Here is a 17,468-nt window from a genome sequence, read left to right as displayed (position 1 = left end):
ATAACTACTGCACTTGTGAAACTGTACTATATAAAGTTGAATCCTCTGGAAATAATAGCAGGAGATGTATAATCAAAGACTATACCATGTCATAATTCATATGTACGAAGATGACAAATTTCAGTTCTATCAGTTAGCATTGCATCTCTGTTCCTGGTTTCTTCCCACAGGTGGTCAGTCTGTTTGAACAGCTTGCAACTAAACCTAGTTTCTAGACTTTAAATGCAGTATCTACTCTTCCCCCTGCTGCTTGTGCTGCCTATATTGTTAGTATTCTTCTGCAAGCCCAGCTTTTGACCCCTCTTCTTTTGTATCTCTTCCTTGTACGTGTTAAAAGAGGATTCCTGTAGGATCCAGGAGAAGAGATCTTTGCTAGTAGTCCGGGTGTCCAGACCCAGACCTGGTGCAGACTGTAGATATAGTTGTTACACCCTAGGCTGTAAGAACACCCTACATTGCAGCTAAAGCTTCCTGGGCAGGATGGGGCAAGGCTAAGCATTCCCTAATGAGTATCTGTGAACTGTAATTTTTGTTTTCCCAAGGTTTATATCTTGAGCAAATTTTCAGATGTGGTAAGAGGTTTGATGTGAAGCCATTCTCCTCCTGAATTTTCATCCTTCGAGTCAGGGTCAGAGAGGAGGTAAAGCTTTATAGCTCAGAAAGGAAAGGTCTCAACACAAATGAATGTAGGAAAAGCAATATACATGGTTTTCGCATGCTCTCAATCCAAGAACAGTTCAATCATTTTGACCTAAGGATTTATAAAACAAAATCAAGTTTAAAAGTTTGAATCTATCATAGCCCCTTGACAAGGGAACATTTTAGCCCAAAGAACATGTAGCTTTAACAAATTTTAAAGGCAGCTTTATTATGGGAAGTACCATGAAGAATCTGAATAATGGGTGGTGATCAGTCCTACCTGTCACTTATAAAAATTCTGGGGTTCATGTTTTATATATGCTACCCAGATTGAATTTATGCAAGTTTAAATGTTTGACAGTAGTCTTTAGTTCATTGGAATCTATGTGAACCAAAACCACTAAACCCTTCTCTGTGATTTGTTTCCAGATGTACACACAATACACTTCACAAAAACACAATTGCTCTTAATTTTTACTTTATACACAATATATTTATAATAATACAATAGTAAAACCTAAAATACACATTGGCAGATATAAACCAGATGCAGAGGCAAGCTAGGAGTAATGGAAAAAAGATAAATTGAATATTTCATGAATTGAGAAGACTCCTTCCACAAGAGTAATGGATTAAATATCTGTCCTCTGTAATGGAACCTACAGAAGTCTTTGCCAAAATGTGGTGCTCATTGTACAGTATTTTGAAGACCGAATTGCTTTTTGGCTTTTACAGTATAGTAGAATTTTGATGGACACATGCCGTATCTTTATGTGAAATTAAATGGGTATGTATGCCCTAGATCAGTATTTCAGCAGCTATGAAAAATATTAAATAAATATGTCACTGTTTTTTTAAATAAGACTTCTTCTCAGCTTACTTTCTGTGCCATACTGTTAGATTTCAATAATTCCAGGACCAAAAAAAATAGCTTCATATTTACTTTTATAAATGATCTGTCAGCTGAATATATTTTGTTCTCTGTTTCATCAGAAACATTGTGTACGTACTTCACTTTAAGCACAAGTAGTTGCAGTTCTTCTCAGCTTATGGTTTAGTTTTTTACAGAACTGATACTGCAGAAAAATATTATCATTTTGTTAGAGGTTATAGTTTCAAATGAAGGGAAGTTACGAGTACTTCATTATCTTTCTTATAAAGAAATGGGTTTTTCTCTGCCCTTCAGTCTGTATAACCTTTATTCATTTCACAGTAGTTACTCTCAATCACCTTCCTTGTCATCTAATGCTGGCTTTCATTTCCACTCTTGATAAACTTCAGAGACTGCTCCACTGGAAGTTGCTTTGAAAGTATTTTGGTTTTTCATCTTAAGTTTGCCTTTCCTGTGTCACATGTCTAGTTTATTTTGTGCTCTATGATCTTTGCTGTCCTGGGGAGCATACCTGCCCTGACGGATGGTGGATTCATGGAAGGGGTATTACTTTCAGAAGTACTTGGGATCAGTTCCAGGAGGGAACCCAGGAGAGTTGAGCGTCCATATACATATGATTCGGAGTCCCACTTCTTTCTTCTGACAGTGAGTTAGTGGAAAGCTAATGATCCTTGAGTGCTCTGATGCTTAATTGGTGTGTAAGTGTCTAAGCCTCTAATTTTTTTATAAAAAATGTATCTACCTTCTCTGAATTGGAAATGGGAACCTGATTCCTTAAATAGCTTTGAGAATCAGATCCAGGACTTCGAGCTGTGGGAATTGTTTGCTAGCTGCTTGGAGGACTGGGGAGATGAAGGAGTGAAAACTTTATTCTGACAGAGTCATGTCAGATAGATATGAAATCTTTATTGGCTGTTTAGCTTCTGAGGACTGTTGTTGACACCAAACCTGTTTGAGAACCATGGAAGGCAGATAGACTCGATGTGTGCTTGGAGTCTTTGCATCTTTTTTTCTTTGCTTTCAGCTTTAGATACAACGAGTTGTTGCATCCAGAATGCATATCTAATATAGATGAAGTTTCCCAAAAAGTTAAAATGCGTAGGAAGTATTTTTTGCTTCACTACTTTTACCAGATTGGTGAAGAACTATCAGAAAGCAAAGGAGACGGGATTTAAGCCATTATTGTCTAGGAGGGGGAGGGGAGAAAAAGGTGTCCTGATTTTATTTTATTTTTCTCTTCTCCCCCAAAGCCTTCTTTCCAATCAGCATGGCTTGGGTCAGCAAATAGCTGTTTGCGTGCTTGTTTTGAATGAGTTGGTGGTTTCATCCAGCATGAAGTAGGCAACAGAAACCCCTAACCAGATAGCTACAGCTGGCATGAGTTAACCCTTGTCGGTCCTTGGGCAGGTTTCCCAAGAAGAGCATTATGGCTGATTCGCGGCTGCTCAGGTAGTTAACCTTGCCATTGACCAGTTGGAAGATCTTATGTAAAGTTTTCAATTTCACTTTTTTTCTCCAGAAAGTTGAATAGCTATTACAATTGCCTCTTACGTGGTAAGACTAAACTATCTCGGTGTTCATGCACTGGAAATTATCAGCATCTGTTTCTCTTTTAGTGTAATGATGAATAGCTTCTACTATATGATGATGGAAAAACTGAGATACAGGAAGAAAATGTAAAATTAACCAACCTTTCTTTCAGATATTTCTATTATCTATTGCCTCCTAACTAGTGTGTGTACATGGTTCTGCTTTCTGTGAGACAGAAGACGAACAGCTTAACTAGCTTTTATAGTTTTGTGTTGCTATCAGCTAGTGATGAGCATAATTTCCTTCAGCTGGGGGTGGAAAGGGGGAGAACCGTGCATCTGGTCTGAGAAATTCTGTTCTAGCTGGCTGCTGAATTGATCAAACAGCAGGAAAAAAAACAGGCTTATAGATCTATTCAATAACTATATTGCAAACTCTGTTATTTGGGCTTTTTTTACTTAATTCAAATTCTGCGCTATGATCAACAGGAAGAAGAATATTTTTGCTTTGATAAATCAGTAGGATTAAAAACTGGGGTTTAATAAAGAAATTGCTAGGATTGAGATTTGTTCCATTTCATTTTAAATTGTTAGAGCTGGGACTGGGTATTCACCATTTTATTTTGCAAGTGCTTCAGATTTGGAAGTGAATCAAATCAGTTTTATAAAGCAAATTGTTATATTGAACAGATTTAAGATTTAATATCCTAAGAAATAGACCCACTTCAGAAAGACTTTTACAAATTACTAATACAAGAAATCAAAGGCAGTAACAGTGGCAGTTATTTTTACATGGTCCTAAAAAGAAAACTCATTTATGGATAAAATATTGAAGTTACATTTTATTCTAAAAGCAGTAAATTTTATGGGATACTGGTTAAATGAACCTTTATGAAATACTGTTTGCTGATATTTGTTCTGCATTTTTAAGTTCTTTATCTAAAATAAGTAGTTTATAATCTTACCAATTAAACCAATCTGTAGCTATAAAGGAGCCTGTGGAAGTGAAAAGCAGTAATAATTTCATTTTTCTTTCTAACATATTTTCCTTTTCCTTGTATTTAGGCTGTCAGCTTTGGAATCAAATGAGAATAGTTGGGTATAGGTACAACATAGCACCAGGCTGCTTCTATGGAAGTGATGGAGCCTCAGCCATTCTGACAGGGAGCTGGCACGCTCGTGTTTCCTTGCATTTTGGTCCTAACTTCTAAAATTAACACATTAAGATTTATGAATTAAAATTTATTCTTTACTAATTCAGAAGAGGGAAAACTATATTGTTTTGCTACCAGTTTTTCTTATTACGTCTTTGTGGGTCTATTGGGGTTTGTAGATAGTGAAGGCTTACAAAATGCAAAGAGAAGAAACATCTTTCCCTCCTCCTTCTTTCCTTCACTCTCCTCCAAGGAAACACTTGCTATGCTTTAGTAGAAACCAGTTTTGCTATCTTGGTTTCAATCCATTTTTATCCAAGGGCAAATATTCTGCTTCATTTTCCTCTGAAGTCTATGTTCAGAAAGGGGAAACTTGAATTTGTATAAAATACTGTACTTATGTAATGACCACGTACTTTTATGCCTCTCATCTGTCTGTCATTCCAATTTTCACACAGTTTGATGATTCAAACAATCAAATGAGCCACTACTTATAACACTGCTGCGTTTTTTCTATCCATGGTCTAGTTCTTTCAAAGCAAAACACATTTTCTTCTCAAAATTGAAGTAATTTAGGAATAAATTGAAATAGATGCTTGTGGTTTCTAGATAGCACTCTGCATATAGTTTAATAGCGCTGTGCACACTCAATAGCCAGTTTTTTCTAAAACGGGCATTGGATTTTAGCGTAGAGGGATGTCATGACTTTCTCTTATTTTAAATTCTGTCAGCATGAAATTTATACTTACTATCCAGCAAAATTTTTAGGGAGGAGTAAGATTTCGTACAACTAAAATGCAGCAATTCACACAGCTCCTTTTGTCCTCTCATCATGATAGTAAGGTGCCTCTAACTTTTAATCTCATGATGTATTCATAATCTATCCCTAGTCAATTCTGTGTCTGCTTTCATCCTGTGTCTATTACATATATATTTGTACAAGTCTTGAAAAATACCCTTTCTGGTTGTTGCTAGCTATTGATTCATGCTATTGATTCTGTCATGAAAGAAATACATCTGTCATTTCTTTAGTCAGTTTTAGCAAGTTACTGCTTTCTTACTTTCTCAGGCCTCTGCATCCACTTTGTCTTTTGTTCCCATGAACATCCTCATGATGATCACTTAATGTTTCTGGTCTCTTCATGAAATAGGAAGAATATTTACCTACTGCCTTTTACGTGTATTCAGAGCAAAATCGTTACTATTTCTGGCACATGCTGTAAATACAGTATGTTAGAAGTCTTGAGGTAACATCTAAAAAAATTCGTTATGCAGCACTATAACACTGCTTTATCCATTATGGTTTATGAGCACACTTTCTTTTTCTCCTTTGAAGTGTAAGGTTTTTTCCCAGTTTTAACAGTAAGCTTAAGTTTAACTCAGAAGTGTTGTACCTTAGAATTGGCTTCCTTAAAATTTGGACTCTTGTTTTTTAGGGAGTAACAGGTGCTTTGGCAGTTTTGATGAAAGATGCGATTAAGCCCACACTAATGCAGACATTAGAGGTGAGTATGGCTTATGATGCCTGCCCTTCTCTGACTTTCAAATTCCGTATTGTGCTTGTTGTGCTTCTCTCCAGTGACCGCGCTTAACTTTCAAGGTTCAAGCCAGGGTCAAATCCATAAGGGCATTTTATCAAATGTTCATTTGTGTATGTTAAATAATCAACTCTAACTGCATTTATACCTTTTTGGTGTTTTTTTTTCCTTTCTTTGAGACTCTGGCTTTAGTTGTAATTTTGCCTAGTGTTGCAAACAAGCTGCAGTGCATTGTTGAACTGCTTCTGAGCGTGCTGGAAGGCAGGTTGGGCTTCCAAGTAATAGCCTTCTTTCTGTTTCCCGTCTCGCTCTTCTAGGGAAGTTTCCTTTTTATGTATTTCCTTTATACGTATGTTCCCATGATGATTCCCACAGCTCAGCATTTTGAGTGGAATATAGATGCTTTGCTGAGGCCATTCTATTATTATAGTTTGTGCCATTCAGAAACACAGGATGGTCCTTTTGCCTGTTTATGCTTTTTCAAAAGGTGGCTCACAGCCACCCTATCTTGCCATAGTGCCTTCAGGGACTAAATGAAGCTTTGCTGGCCTATGAGAGGAATGTTTTACACTTACCCTAGTGAGCTTTCTTCCAATAGCTCAAAGAATGCAGAATTGGTACAACATAAACTTTGTGTCTGGGCAGTCTAGTATTGTCTTTTCAGTAGTAAGCTGAATGCTGAGCAATATTCATGGGCAGAGGGAAGAAGAAAAATGGGGAAATAATGGAGCAGTTTTGGAAACAAATGCATTTGGAGAAAAGTTAATGTATATTATTGAAAGTTTGACCATCAAAATTACATAGCTGGAATATTTCACAACAATTCCTGGTATGGTGAAGAGTTGAAGAATGTAGAAAGTTACCAGTGCAATCCCCAATTGGTAAAAATGTCTCATTTTCTGCAGCATGTCAAAATGATAACTACCTTTTTGCTTTTGTGTTTGAATGGGGACAAATACCTACTCTCAGGGAATATTAGAAAAATAGAATTAAAGTCTACGTTACTTTACTATACCCATGTTAATTATTTTCTCCTGCAAAGAACTTCTGTTCTTTCATGTGGCTGTATGAAGAATATATGTGTGTCAGAATTTAATATAACATCCAATAGCAGAAACTGGAGGTCACGTAGGATCAAGAACGTCACAGCCAGAACTGTGTATTAAATTGCCACTTGGATAACATTGTATGCGTTAAGCATCAGTGACAAGGTAGCTTTGATTCTGAGTGTTTAGTCTGTGTCACTCTATTTTGCATATCTGTTAGAAAATAATGTGGTTTTGTTGTAGTGTTCTAAAAGACAATTATAAATGTCAGAAGCGTTTCTTTTGATTGATAGGCATTTGATTCTGGAGCTTGCATGCTTTTTTTTTTTTCACTGCATTTCTTTATATTTATGCAATAAAATTCCTGCCTTTTATGTGGTATTCTTTTCTAGTCTAATCTGTGCTATGGCTGAAACATCTGCCAACTTTCATCAAACACTACTGCTTGTTAGGAGGACCCTGACCGCAGTGCCCAAGGATATTTTTCCCAAAAATTCTTCTTACAAAGTTATTTTTAAAACAGCAAACTAGTGCAGCTCAGAAGACTGTTTCATGCTCCACTCCTGCCATTTGAGTCTCAGAGATGAACTTTTGTCACCCTTTGAATACCTGTTGGCTTGCAGGCTAATATGAGCCATCTATCCAAGAATGGAAATCTCCAGTTTATCTATTTCTTTTCCAAGATAGTGCTGTGCTTAGGCTGATGTGGGCCTCTTGGACTGTGTCATTGCTCTTGTGTAGAGATTTGATGGCCTACTCTGTTACTGGCCATGCTGTTGTTGCTGTTCTTGAGCCACAAGCTTGTGTCATATCCCATGTTGTGAATAAATACCTTTCATTATTTTTAATTATTCGTGTTAATAGGTTTAAGAGGTGCTAATTCTAATACCTTCGTTTTTTTACAAAAAATGAAGGGAGGGGAACAAGGAAGATATTTTGCCCTGCACACTTGAATGTAGTGCAGAGATCCACCTGTGAGTTTAGAGCCCTCCAGCATGACAGATTTGAAGACAAGCTAATCCTGGTGTACCCTGAGATGGCAGATGTAATAATGCCTCTTCTGCTATAGGGAATGACATATTTCTGATGAGTATGTGAATTGCAAGTCTTTCTTCTTGAAAACCAGAAATGAGGAGAACTGAAGCCTAAATTACACTTGAAATAATCCTAATAAGTAGCATCCAAAAGAAGAGGGACCTCTCAAGTTTCCAAAGAGGCTACCAACAGTAATTGGCTGACATGATCCTAATCCCTTCAGGAAGAACAAATTCCCAATACAAGTGTAAAGACCTTTAGCAACAGTACCACGACTTGACTGACAACAGTAACATCAGCAACGATCCTACAGTACACGGGTGGTGGAAAAACAGAATAATATGATTACAGAGAACACAAATACAGCTCAGACTGTGCCATGGATCTGTCCTGCAAGCAGGGATGAAACTGTTCACCAAAGCAGGTCTTCCAGATCACTTTGGTATTGGGGAATGGCAAAAAGACTGCCTGAGGAGGGGGAGCAGGAGATCTTCTGGATGACTTCAGCCGATACTGACAGTTAATTTGGCATAATTTGTAAGTGATAGTGCCTGTGGGTAGCAGTGGCTGAAAGTAGCCATTGCAGAGAAAGCTGCACTCCTCTGTGAGCTGGCGAAGCGCTTGTAGATGGGTATTGTGTTAAGCTGTGGAGGTCTGAGGAGTTGCTTCTAAGGGCATATGAAAGGGGAGAAGAATGACCTACTTGGTAGATTTGCACCAGCTTTGTATGGGCGTCTGCATGCACTGGAGAAGAGGTTTAGAAGTTCATAAATGAAAAATGCCCAAATGCCTGTACTGCATGGATCTGAACTGGCAACTTCTGTCAGTGCTTTTTTTTCATATGTGAATCGATGTGGGTGGTTTAATTTGCTGGTTTTTAAAGTTTTCTTGGTGGGTTGATTTCCATCGCAACCCTGCTACTATGTCACCAGAAATGCCACCTCAAGGTGTTAGTAATTAACAGTGTTTTATATGCAGGAATGACAGTAAAATCTCAAAATGGGAAACACGGGGCTCTCCACCTACAATAAATGTAGGCTTCAGTAGAACTTATATCGAATGCTATAGAATTGTGATGACTTTGTTTGGAATGTACGCAATGATTTCATAGTGTTTATCCATGTTTGTCATGACAGATTTGTTCCCTTGTGAACTGATCCCTTAATGTTTAGCATTTATTTATACCATCCGTAACAGAGCAGCTGCTCTGCGGGACAAGTCTTTGTAGTTGCAGGCTGGCTGCTCTGGGATGGTCTGCTCTTGTTACATTTAAAGTGCCACTCAGTAAAAATGAGGGGAGGATGGTAATTATAAACATCTTTCTAGTGGACAGATAACTTCAGATATTTATTGACATTCAGGGTTTATCTTCTTTTAGTAAAACTTGGATAATAAAATTTCCTGTACTGAAAACAGTCAGCAGAATGCATCCCTGTGCCACTGTTTGTTTCTCCATATAGTTTATTAAGAGTGTAACGAAAATAAGTGGCACTGTGCCGAGTGGGATGGATGGGCTGACACAGAGTTACTGAAGCTGGCCTGAGAAGACATTGTTGTCCCTCTTCCAGGGTGTGCCTGAAGCTCCCGAGATCCTGCTGGCGTTCACTCCCTTCCGTACCTAGACTCTATTTTTCTTCCAGGATTGCCCTTGTAAAAAGACTATTAAATAACTCCTCCTTTTCTTCTGTTGGATTTCAGAGCTCCAGGGGAGCATCTGTCCATGCCAGTGGTTTAGTAGTGTGTTTGGATTTCAAGTTAGTGGCAGGGGGCCTCTTGGCAACTGATACTCTGGATGTTGGACTCCACAACCCAAATTTCCTTCCCATCCGTATTGTGTGGATGAACTCTTGGAAGCATGATTGCAAGGGAATGTTGTGGGAGACCCTTCTGGCCCCGTCTGCATAGCTGTCACAGTATGGGACGGGCTGCCCATCATCTGTCTTTTGTGCTTCTGTGCATCGCATCTGCCCATGTGTGTGCTGGGCTTTAATGAAGGCAGCCCTGTAGTTACTTGCCACAAGAAATTAAGGGCTTGGAAAAATAAAACTAAACTTAGTGAGTAATAAATCAGAATAAATCCAGTGGATTTCAGTCTGGTAGCTGAAAACTGCAGTTGTCTCTATTTGAATGCCAGAAGGGTAAATACTGGGTTAAAGTAAAAGTAAAACTTAAGAATGTAAAACTTAAACTTAGGTTGGTGGAAGTGGTTTGCATTTTATTTTGTATAAGTTATAAGCTCTTTGGAACAGAGGTAATCTTTTATTTTGCACAGTACCTCCCATTAGATTGATGCCTAGATACTATAAGAAGCTTTGAAGGTGTACATAGTTCAAGTTAAATTTTTTGCATAAATATGTAAAACCCCAATTGATATTGCAGCATGTGGTCATTAGCAGATAGAAAACAACAAAAAATTGTATGTAAACACTATGAAGTCAATATGTTATGATGATAATAATAATCTACGTAATTTCTTTTGTTACAGGTCATGATTTCTGGTTTATTTACTTTTTTCTGCTCTTGTTCCACTGTTTCTTCTCTAACATGTATGAAGCAGAGTGGTCTTTGGATTATAGCTTAATTGTCCATTTTTTGGAGAATATCCCCTGCCCATGTGTATACATATTGTCCTTTTTCCACTCTTGACTGAATCCCCCCCCCCCAAAAAAAATCCCCTGTTTTATTAGAACAAACCTGAAGTTTGATGTGCCAGTGGTTAAAAAGTTACTTGTCTTTGCTCTGAACGAAATAATTACTTATGTATAATTACTTCTAGAGGAAACAACAAGAACAGATGCTTGTTGTTAATAAATTTTATAAGACTTGTTTTCAGTTTTGCAGAAACACGAGAATCTGTTTTCTATAGCAGCAAGTATTTCACTACTGTAATCCAACTGTTCTGGTGTTTTATGGAAAACATGAAAATTTTTGTCTGTGTAGGTTGTTTTCTTAAGACACTGGCGGGGGTGGGGAGGGGGACACACCAACCAGTTTTTATTATATGGTTAATAGTTTCCAAGTTGTGGTTCATGGGGACTGTTGGATGTGGCCCGCAGCTGATCTGCGGAACACTGTCCTCCTTAATTGGTATTTCTGGTCAAAAATTGACGAAGATTGCCTAGTAGCTTGCCTGAAATTTTGGGGGTTGGCAGTAGCTCGTAACACAGAACGTGTGAAGACCATTGATGGAGATAATCTGAAACTGTCTGCCTACTTTTTCTTTAACCAGCTGGGGATTTTTAAAAGCATTAACACAACAGTGGGGATTTGTTTGCTTAAATATTTCATCGTAAAATAGCTGAAGTGACATCCTTCTGTCTGATTGTGTATTCTGACTTGGAGAAAAGGTAGCAGTTAATATATCTCACCTAATCCTAATCCCTTTCTGTAGATGCTAATTTTCTAATTTCTCCTTTCCTTGTGATGCCTGCCAAAAAAAGTAACAGGGAAGCTGAGATTTGCTTTCTATCTGACAAATTTCTCTATGCCATTACTTTTTTAACTCCTGGCCTATCCCTTTTGCTGTTTTAGATTGCTCCCTGCTACAGAGTCTACTTCCCCTGGGTATTTATACAGTGTCTAGTGTAGGGGAATTTGGCTCTGCACCTGGGGCTCCCAGGCACTCAGCCAGCAGTGGTGAACGCTTTTTCCATGGTATGTCACCATCCCCACTGCACCCCAGCCATGTGCCTTCCCTTCTCCGTCTCCAGCTTCTTAACCATTGACTGGTCCCTCATTCCTTCCGCTGGCTACTTTGCCTGCCCAGGAATGGCAGTTACGGTCAGTGAGGAAAATGGGAGCAGTAAGGGATGGAGTAGAGCAGGAGCTGGGCTCTATTTGTGTACCGTCTGCAGCAATGCACTTAGTGCTGATTGTAGTACATATGCCAGAATAGCACGCCACAGCATTAGGGCAGTGGAAATACGGAACATAAGTACAAGATTGGGCAAGAAGTTGTGTAAGTTACCTACAGGTTGCACTGCTGTCCATTACCTTTCTATGAATGAAGCAGATTCTGGTATCTAAGCCTGTCAGTGAATGGGGTCTCGAGCACCTGAGATGTACATAACCCCCCTCGAATTATCTAACAGTGCTTACTCATTATATATGCTTTTGCTTTATATATAATCTTGATTAGTCTGCAAGAGAGTTGTGCTTGTGTTCTTACCTATCCATTAAATTAGTGATATATTTTTTTTATCATTCAGGGAACACCAGTATTTGTTCACGCTGGACCTTTTGCTAACATTGCACATGGAAATTCTTCTGTTTTGGCAGATAAAATTGCCCTTAAATTAGTTGGAGAGAGAGGATTTGTAGGTAAGTAATTATTTTGTATATTGTATTATGGTTTTTTTGGTAAGTTAGCAAACAGTGGTGTAAGTGAATGGGTACAATAGCAATGAAAGGTAAGAATGCTACTTCATTTTATGCTAATATTAATAATAATCTTAAAGTGAACATGTAAAAAACCCAAAGCACTTCTTCTCTCACCGTGCCCTTTGTCTCAAGCGTTCTGTCACCACGTTTAAGATTCCACAAGATGACTGAACCAGTTAAATGACTGGGTTGCATTGAAGGAAGTGTCCTGTAGTTCCTTGTATTAGTATTCATCTGACCTTTCTTGATAAACAGACAGAAACCATTCCCTTTTCCTGCTGAATTATTTCTCTGCCAATTCAGCACACCCAGCCAAATCAGGGGTCAGGTGTCCCTGAGCCAGTGGAGAGGAACAGCAGAGGAAAGGTGGTAGAAAAAAAAGTAAGACTGCCTTATTTTGGTGGCAGTGAACCATTAGTTTGGTCCAGCTGCATTGTAAAACCTCACCATGAGGCCCTCATGTTCCCATGAAAGCATGTAGGTGGCCGGACTCTTTTTATATTAAGAATTCAGCCTGCACAAGCAACAATAGACAGGTAGAAGTTACTGTTGCGGTTGCAGGCAAAATAAACTTGTGGCTGAATGGTAAACTAGTTTTTATAAAAATTGTTGTGTGTGTTTAGAATTAACAAAAAGAAATTTTGCAATAGTAATGCCTTTGCGCTGCTGCAGCCATTTTCTTCTGTGTCCTGAACACCCAGGTTGCCTTACATTAATCCTAAAGTTGAACACCGAGTACCTGTGGAACAATGCTCTTCAAGAGGTGCAGTAATGTGAAACATGAGGTTTCTTATGCTAGTGCCCTTAAACTAGCAGAGAAACATGTATGTATATGCTTATGTCATACCTACATATTGCTGTAAATTACATAGAGAACCAAATTACTGGAAAGTACTGTTTCTATTTAAATTCATTGGTAATCGGATGGGGGAGTTGTTTGTATTGTTATAGAATGTATATACTTTTTGTTATGATATGAATAAACCTATATATTTACAGATAGAGAATAGAAACGTTTCTTATACAAAGTTGTTGTCTAGTGAACAAGAAGATAGAGGGATATCTTCTTACAGAAATCTTAAAAAGTACTAAAAATTAATACCAATAAAAAATAAAGGATTGAAACCTGTTGTAGATCATACTGAGTTTGAAAAAAAACCCTAAAGAGATATGTCACTTTGGTATTCTCTGAATAACAACAAAAAGGTTGAACAGGTAGAAATTCTATTTATGTGCATTCCATTATCTTGAGGGCTTTCTTCTTTTTGCCCAGAGAAGGGCAGCAAAGCTGGTGAAGGGCCTGGAGCACAAGTCTTATGAGGAGCGGCTGAGGGAGCTGGGGCTGTTTATCCTGGAGGAAAGGAGGCTGAGGGGAGACCTTATCGCTCTCTACAACCGCCTGAAAGGAGGTTGTAGTCAGGTGGGGGTCGGTCTCTTCTCCCAAGCAACAAGTGATAGGACAAGAGGAAACGGCCTCAAGTTGCACCAGGGGAGGTTTAAATTGGATATTAGGAAAAATTTCTTTACTGAAAGGTTTGTCAGGCATTGGAACAGGCTGCCCAGGGAAGTGGTTGAGTCACCATCCCTGGAGGTGTTCAAGAAATGCGTAGATGAGGCACTTCAGGACATGGTTTAGTGGCCATGATGATGTTGGGTTGACGGTTGGACTCGCTGATCTTAAAGGTCTTTTCCAACCTAAAAGATTCTATGATTCTGTGATTTTTCTGTTTTCTCATTTTTGCTTGTTCATCTTTATAGAAGTAAGTTTCTGATCTCCCTAAGCATTCTGTGCCTAGAAGAAATGATCTTCATCCTTCTTTTCTTTTTTTTAAATGGAGTAGCAAAGTGCACACAGTGATTTTTAGTTCCTTGTTAGGGTATTATTAACAACATTAGTTCCTAGAGTCAGTTTTTCTAACCTCTGCCCTTCTGATTCAATATAATTTGCAAAGATTGTTGGACATTTGCATGTAATATTTTGTTAGCAAGAGCATTCTTGGGAAAAGTTTGATTCAGCATTCTGCTCTCACTTCTTATGTTTAGGTAGGAGTAGCTAGGGAAATGCTGACCTGTGTAGGAAGATAAAGCATCACAGTTAAGGTGGTGAAACGTGAGGTTTTCAAGGTAGTCTGAGCATGTGTTGTGTGTTTGTGTTTCCTTTTTAAAATGCATGATCATGTCAAGGAAAAGAGTTGTTTTCTCCAGTGTTACTGTTGTACAGCTAAAGGGTCTGTTCATTTCCCTCTAATAATAAAACATCTATTCAAAGTAAGAACATTTTGCATTCTGAATACATTTATTTAATGATAATAGAATAAGTATTTCATTAAGCTATGTTTTTTACTATATGGCTTTGTGGAATGAAGAGCAAAAGCATTTAGGGTGATGAACATTTTTCATAGGCTGGGTGAAGTGACTTTGTTTCTGCAGTGAGCAGTCTTTTCAAGTGGGAAGTCTGTTTTGCATCATCTGAATGGACGTATGTTGGAGGCAGTCTTGAGTCTTGATCCAGGTTTTGGAGCCCAAAAAGTATTGCCCTCGATTTGGATTCCCCTCTATTCACTGCTTCCCTCAGGCACTGAGAGCATATCCTTGCATTTCATGCTTTTTTTTGGTCTTATCCACCTGTTTGTCTTTAACACTCTTTTTTGCTTTGTTCGTCTTTGGCTCCAGTTTCTCTGTTGGGAGACAGAGCGGTGTAGCTGCAGTAGAGGAAAACCTTTGTGTGTTGCCAGCTAAAGGCTCTTGTTCAGATTTTGTTCTACAGAACACAAATCCCATGAAACTGGCTTCAAAATGAGACTGCCTTTGCTCTGCTGAGCAAAGAACTTCAGCATGATTTTTGGATCCTTGTTAGATTATTAAAAGCAATAGTTCCTAGACTGGCCTACTTAAATAAACTTTGCAGGTAGTCATAAGTGTAAATGGTTGTTCTAATGGTTGTAATTACCATAAGCTTTATGATTTAAAAAAATACATTGTTTCTGGTAACTAGTCAGAGCACATGGGCAGAGACTACATGTAGCACTTGCTGGTTTATTAAATACCATCATATCCTACCCTACACAACTGAGGTCTAAAGTGACAGCTACAAAGTGTGCACCAGTCCACACTGAGGTCATGTACATACAGGCAGAGAGCCCAGTGCCTTGTGAAGCTACACAGCAAAGCAGTTAGCAAGAAACTCCACCGCAGTCTGCTTGCTGTGGTGTGTGCCTGAACCCTGTGTGACCATTGAAACTCGGTGGGGAAAGCTGATCCTGTAGTTAATTCAGACAGTAGGAGTGCAGGACAGCTATGCTGCAGTTCTGTAGCTAGCTGAACAAGTTAATTACTCACTCTTGCTAAAAGTAAAAATTTTCACTGCTCCATTTTTCTCTTTTGCCACTGTTCTCGTGCAGTTCATCCTTTCCTCACGTTGGATCTGGCACTCATTAGATTCTTGTATAAGCGATTGGAGTTCATGTTTTGCCATGTAGGTTAGTTGCATAAGCTCATGAAAGAGTCCAAGAGGTGCTGGAAATAGCGTAAGGTAAGTGGCAGAACTGCATGGCTGGGAGAGGCATTTTAGGGACCACGAGCCATGAGATTGGCTCTCAGTCTTGTGCAGCTGCATCCAAAGCAGGAACATAAGAAATCTGTGACAGCATCTGCAATTAAATTAATTTCCTGTACAGTAGAATAAATATCTTAATGTACATATGCTAGCTCACTGTGAGATGGTATGATAATATATATTATATATATTTATCTATTTATTACTCTCTATATTTATTTTATAATTTTTTGCATATATTTATTATTTTGCTTTTAAATATTAATTATTTTATTTTTTTACTTAAGCCACTGTTATTTTAGAGCAGAACCTCCTGCTAAGTGTGTAAAGAGTGCTAAGGAGAATAGCACAGCCTGAACTTGCACCACAGTTTCACAAATACAGATATTTTTTATTTTCTGTCCTGGCTTAAGCAGCCTTCTTCCTCCAGCTGCTTGTTTCCAGTCCTGTGCAACTCCTCACTTGCCAGCACACCTGTTTATAGAGCTACATGATAAACTAAACTGGAGAGTTGGTCTTGACTGAAAACAACCACAACAAAAAAAATCCCCTTCCTTCCCCTTACAGACAGTGGCTGGGCAAAAGGTTATATGTGCAAAAGGGGAGGATGAGGTAATACCAGATAAGATGGTGTTCTTGCTGAAATTAATATTTATGATATTATAGCCTCATTTGGAGCTTTAAAGTGCCAGTAAAGCTACTGTGGATGCACTAGCTAATCAGACTGAGCCTGCATTGCCAGAGCAGCTAAGTCTGTCTCCTTTCTCAGCCTGTGCTCAACTGTTTTTGCACGACATCCCAGCAGAAACCTATTGCACTTTTTGTTGGCTTAGTTTTCTGCTGACTTAACACAGCAGTTCAGCCCAGAGTCACAAAAACACCGGAGCTGGTGCAGGGGAGGGTGAGTTGGGACAGCCAGCAGCGAAAAACCAATCTGTTGTGTAGATCCCACTGTTTGTGTGACCATGTGCCATGGCCAAGGCAAAAAAAAAATCCTCCCAAAATGTTCTTTTAAAATTTATTTTTAAACCTTACTTTCTCTCCCTGGCCTGCATTGCCTGTTTCTCTGCTTGCTCTGCACCTGGAATTGCAATGTGCTGTGCCTTTTGGGTAGCATTGGTTAACAATGATGTAGACAGTCTGGTTTTGAAAAAAAACCACATCTAAACAAAGTTTTAACTGTTGAGTCCTCCTGTGAGCTGTCACTAATTGAAGGCACTCCCTGCTTCAGTTTCAGGTGTCCAAGTGAATCACAGGCCCTCATTAAGTCCAAGATAGCCTAAGCCTTTTAGCTCAGCTTGTCGTTTCCCTCTTCCCTGAGCCTTGTTTCTACGTACTGACAACTCGGTCTTTTTGCTCTAATTTTGAGTTCTCTTGGTACAAGTTTTGCCACTGAGCTTTTAGTGCAATGCCTTGGCTGGCACTGGCTGCCTTGCACTTGTTTGTGTTCTCAGCCTTTTACTGCTTCAGGCCTGTTTCCCCGCAAATTCCCCCCATCGTTGCTGTGAGCAAGCGTGGCCCGTTGAGGATGGCAGCCCCTGCACCGGTGAGCGGCTCTTGTGCCACATGGCAGCTGGGCTACGCGGGGCAGCTGCGCCGATGGTCCGGGAAGGGTTGCACTGCGGCACATTGAACCTGCCAACCTTCACAGCTGCTATCAGAGCTTTGCAGTCTCTCACACATCTCTTTAGCCCCTCTG

At 39.1% G+C, this 17,468-nt stretch overlaps 1 protein-coding gene across 1 annotated transcript in view; it reads left to right on the top strand.

Moving 5' to 3' along the window:
- Positions 1-17,468, top strand: part of MTHFD1L (methylenetetrahydrofolate dehydrogenase (NADP+ dependent) 1-like) — a 153,331-nt gene that overhangs the window by 54,490 nt on the left and 81,373 nt on the right. The window contains exons 19-20 of the mRNA XM_010581930.1: positions 5,651-5,719; positions 12,042-12,153. Coding sequence (XP_010580232.1) covers positions 5,651-5,719; positions 12,042-12,153 — 181 coding nt within the window. The remainder of the gene's footprint in view (positions 1-5,650; positions 5,720-12,041; positions 12,154-17,468) is intronic.

This window comes from Haliaeetus leucocephalus, unplaced genomic scaffold (assembly GCF_000737465.1).
Source record: "Haliaeetus leucocephalus isolate CR32 unplaced genomic scaffold, Haliaeetus_leucocephalus-4.0 Scaffold819, whole genome shotgun sequence".
Classification (NCBI taxonomy): domain Eukaryota; kingdom Metazoa; phylum Chordata; class Aves; order Accipitriformes; family Accipitridae; genus Haliaeetus; species Haliaeetus leucocephalus.
Note: the sequence above shows the minus strand (reverse complement) of the source record. Positions and strands in the feature narration are given on the sequence as shown.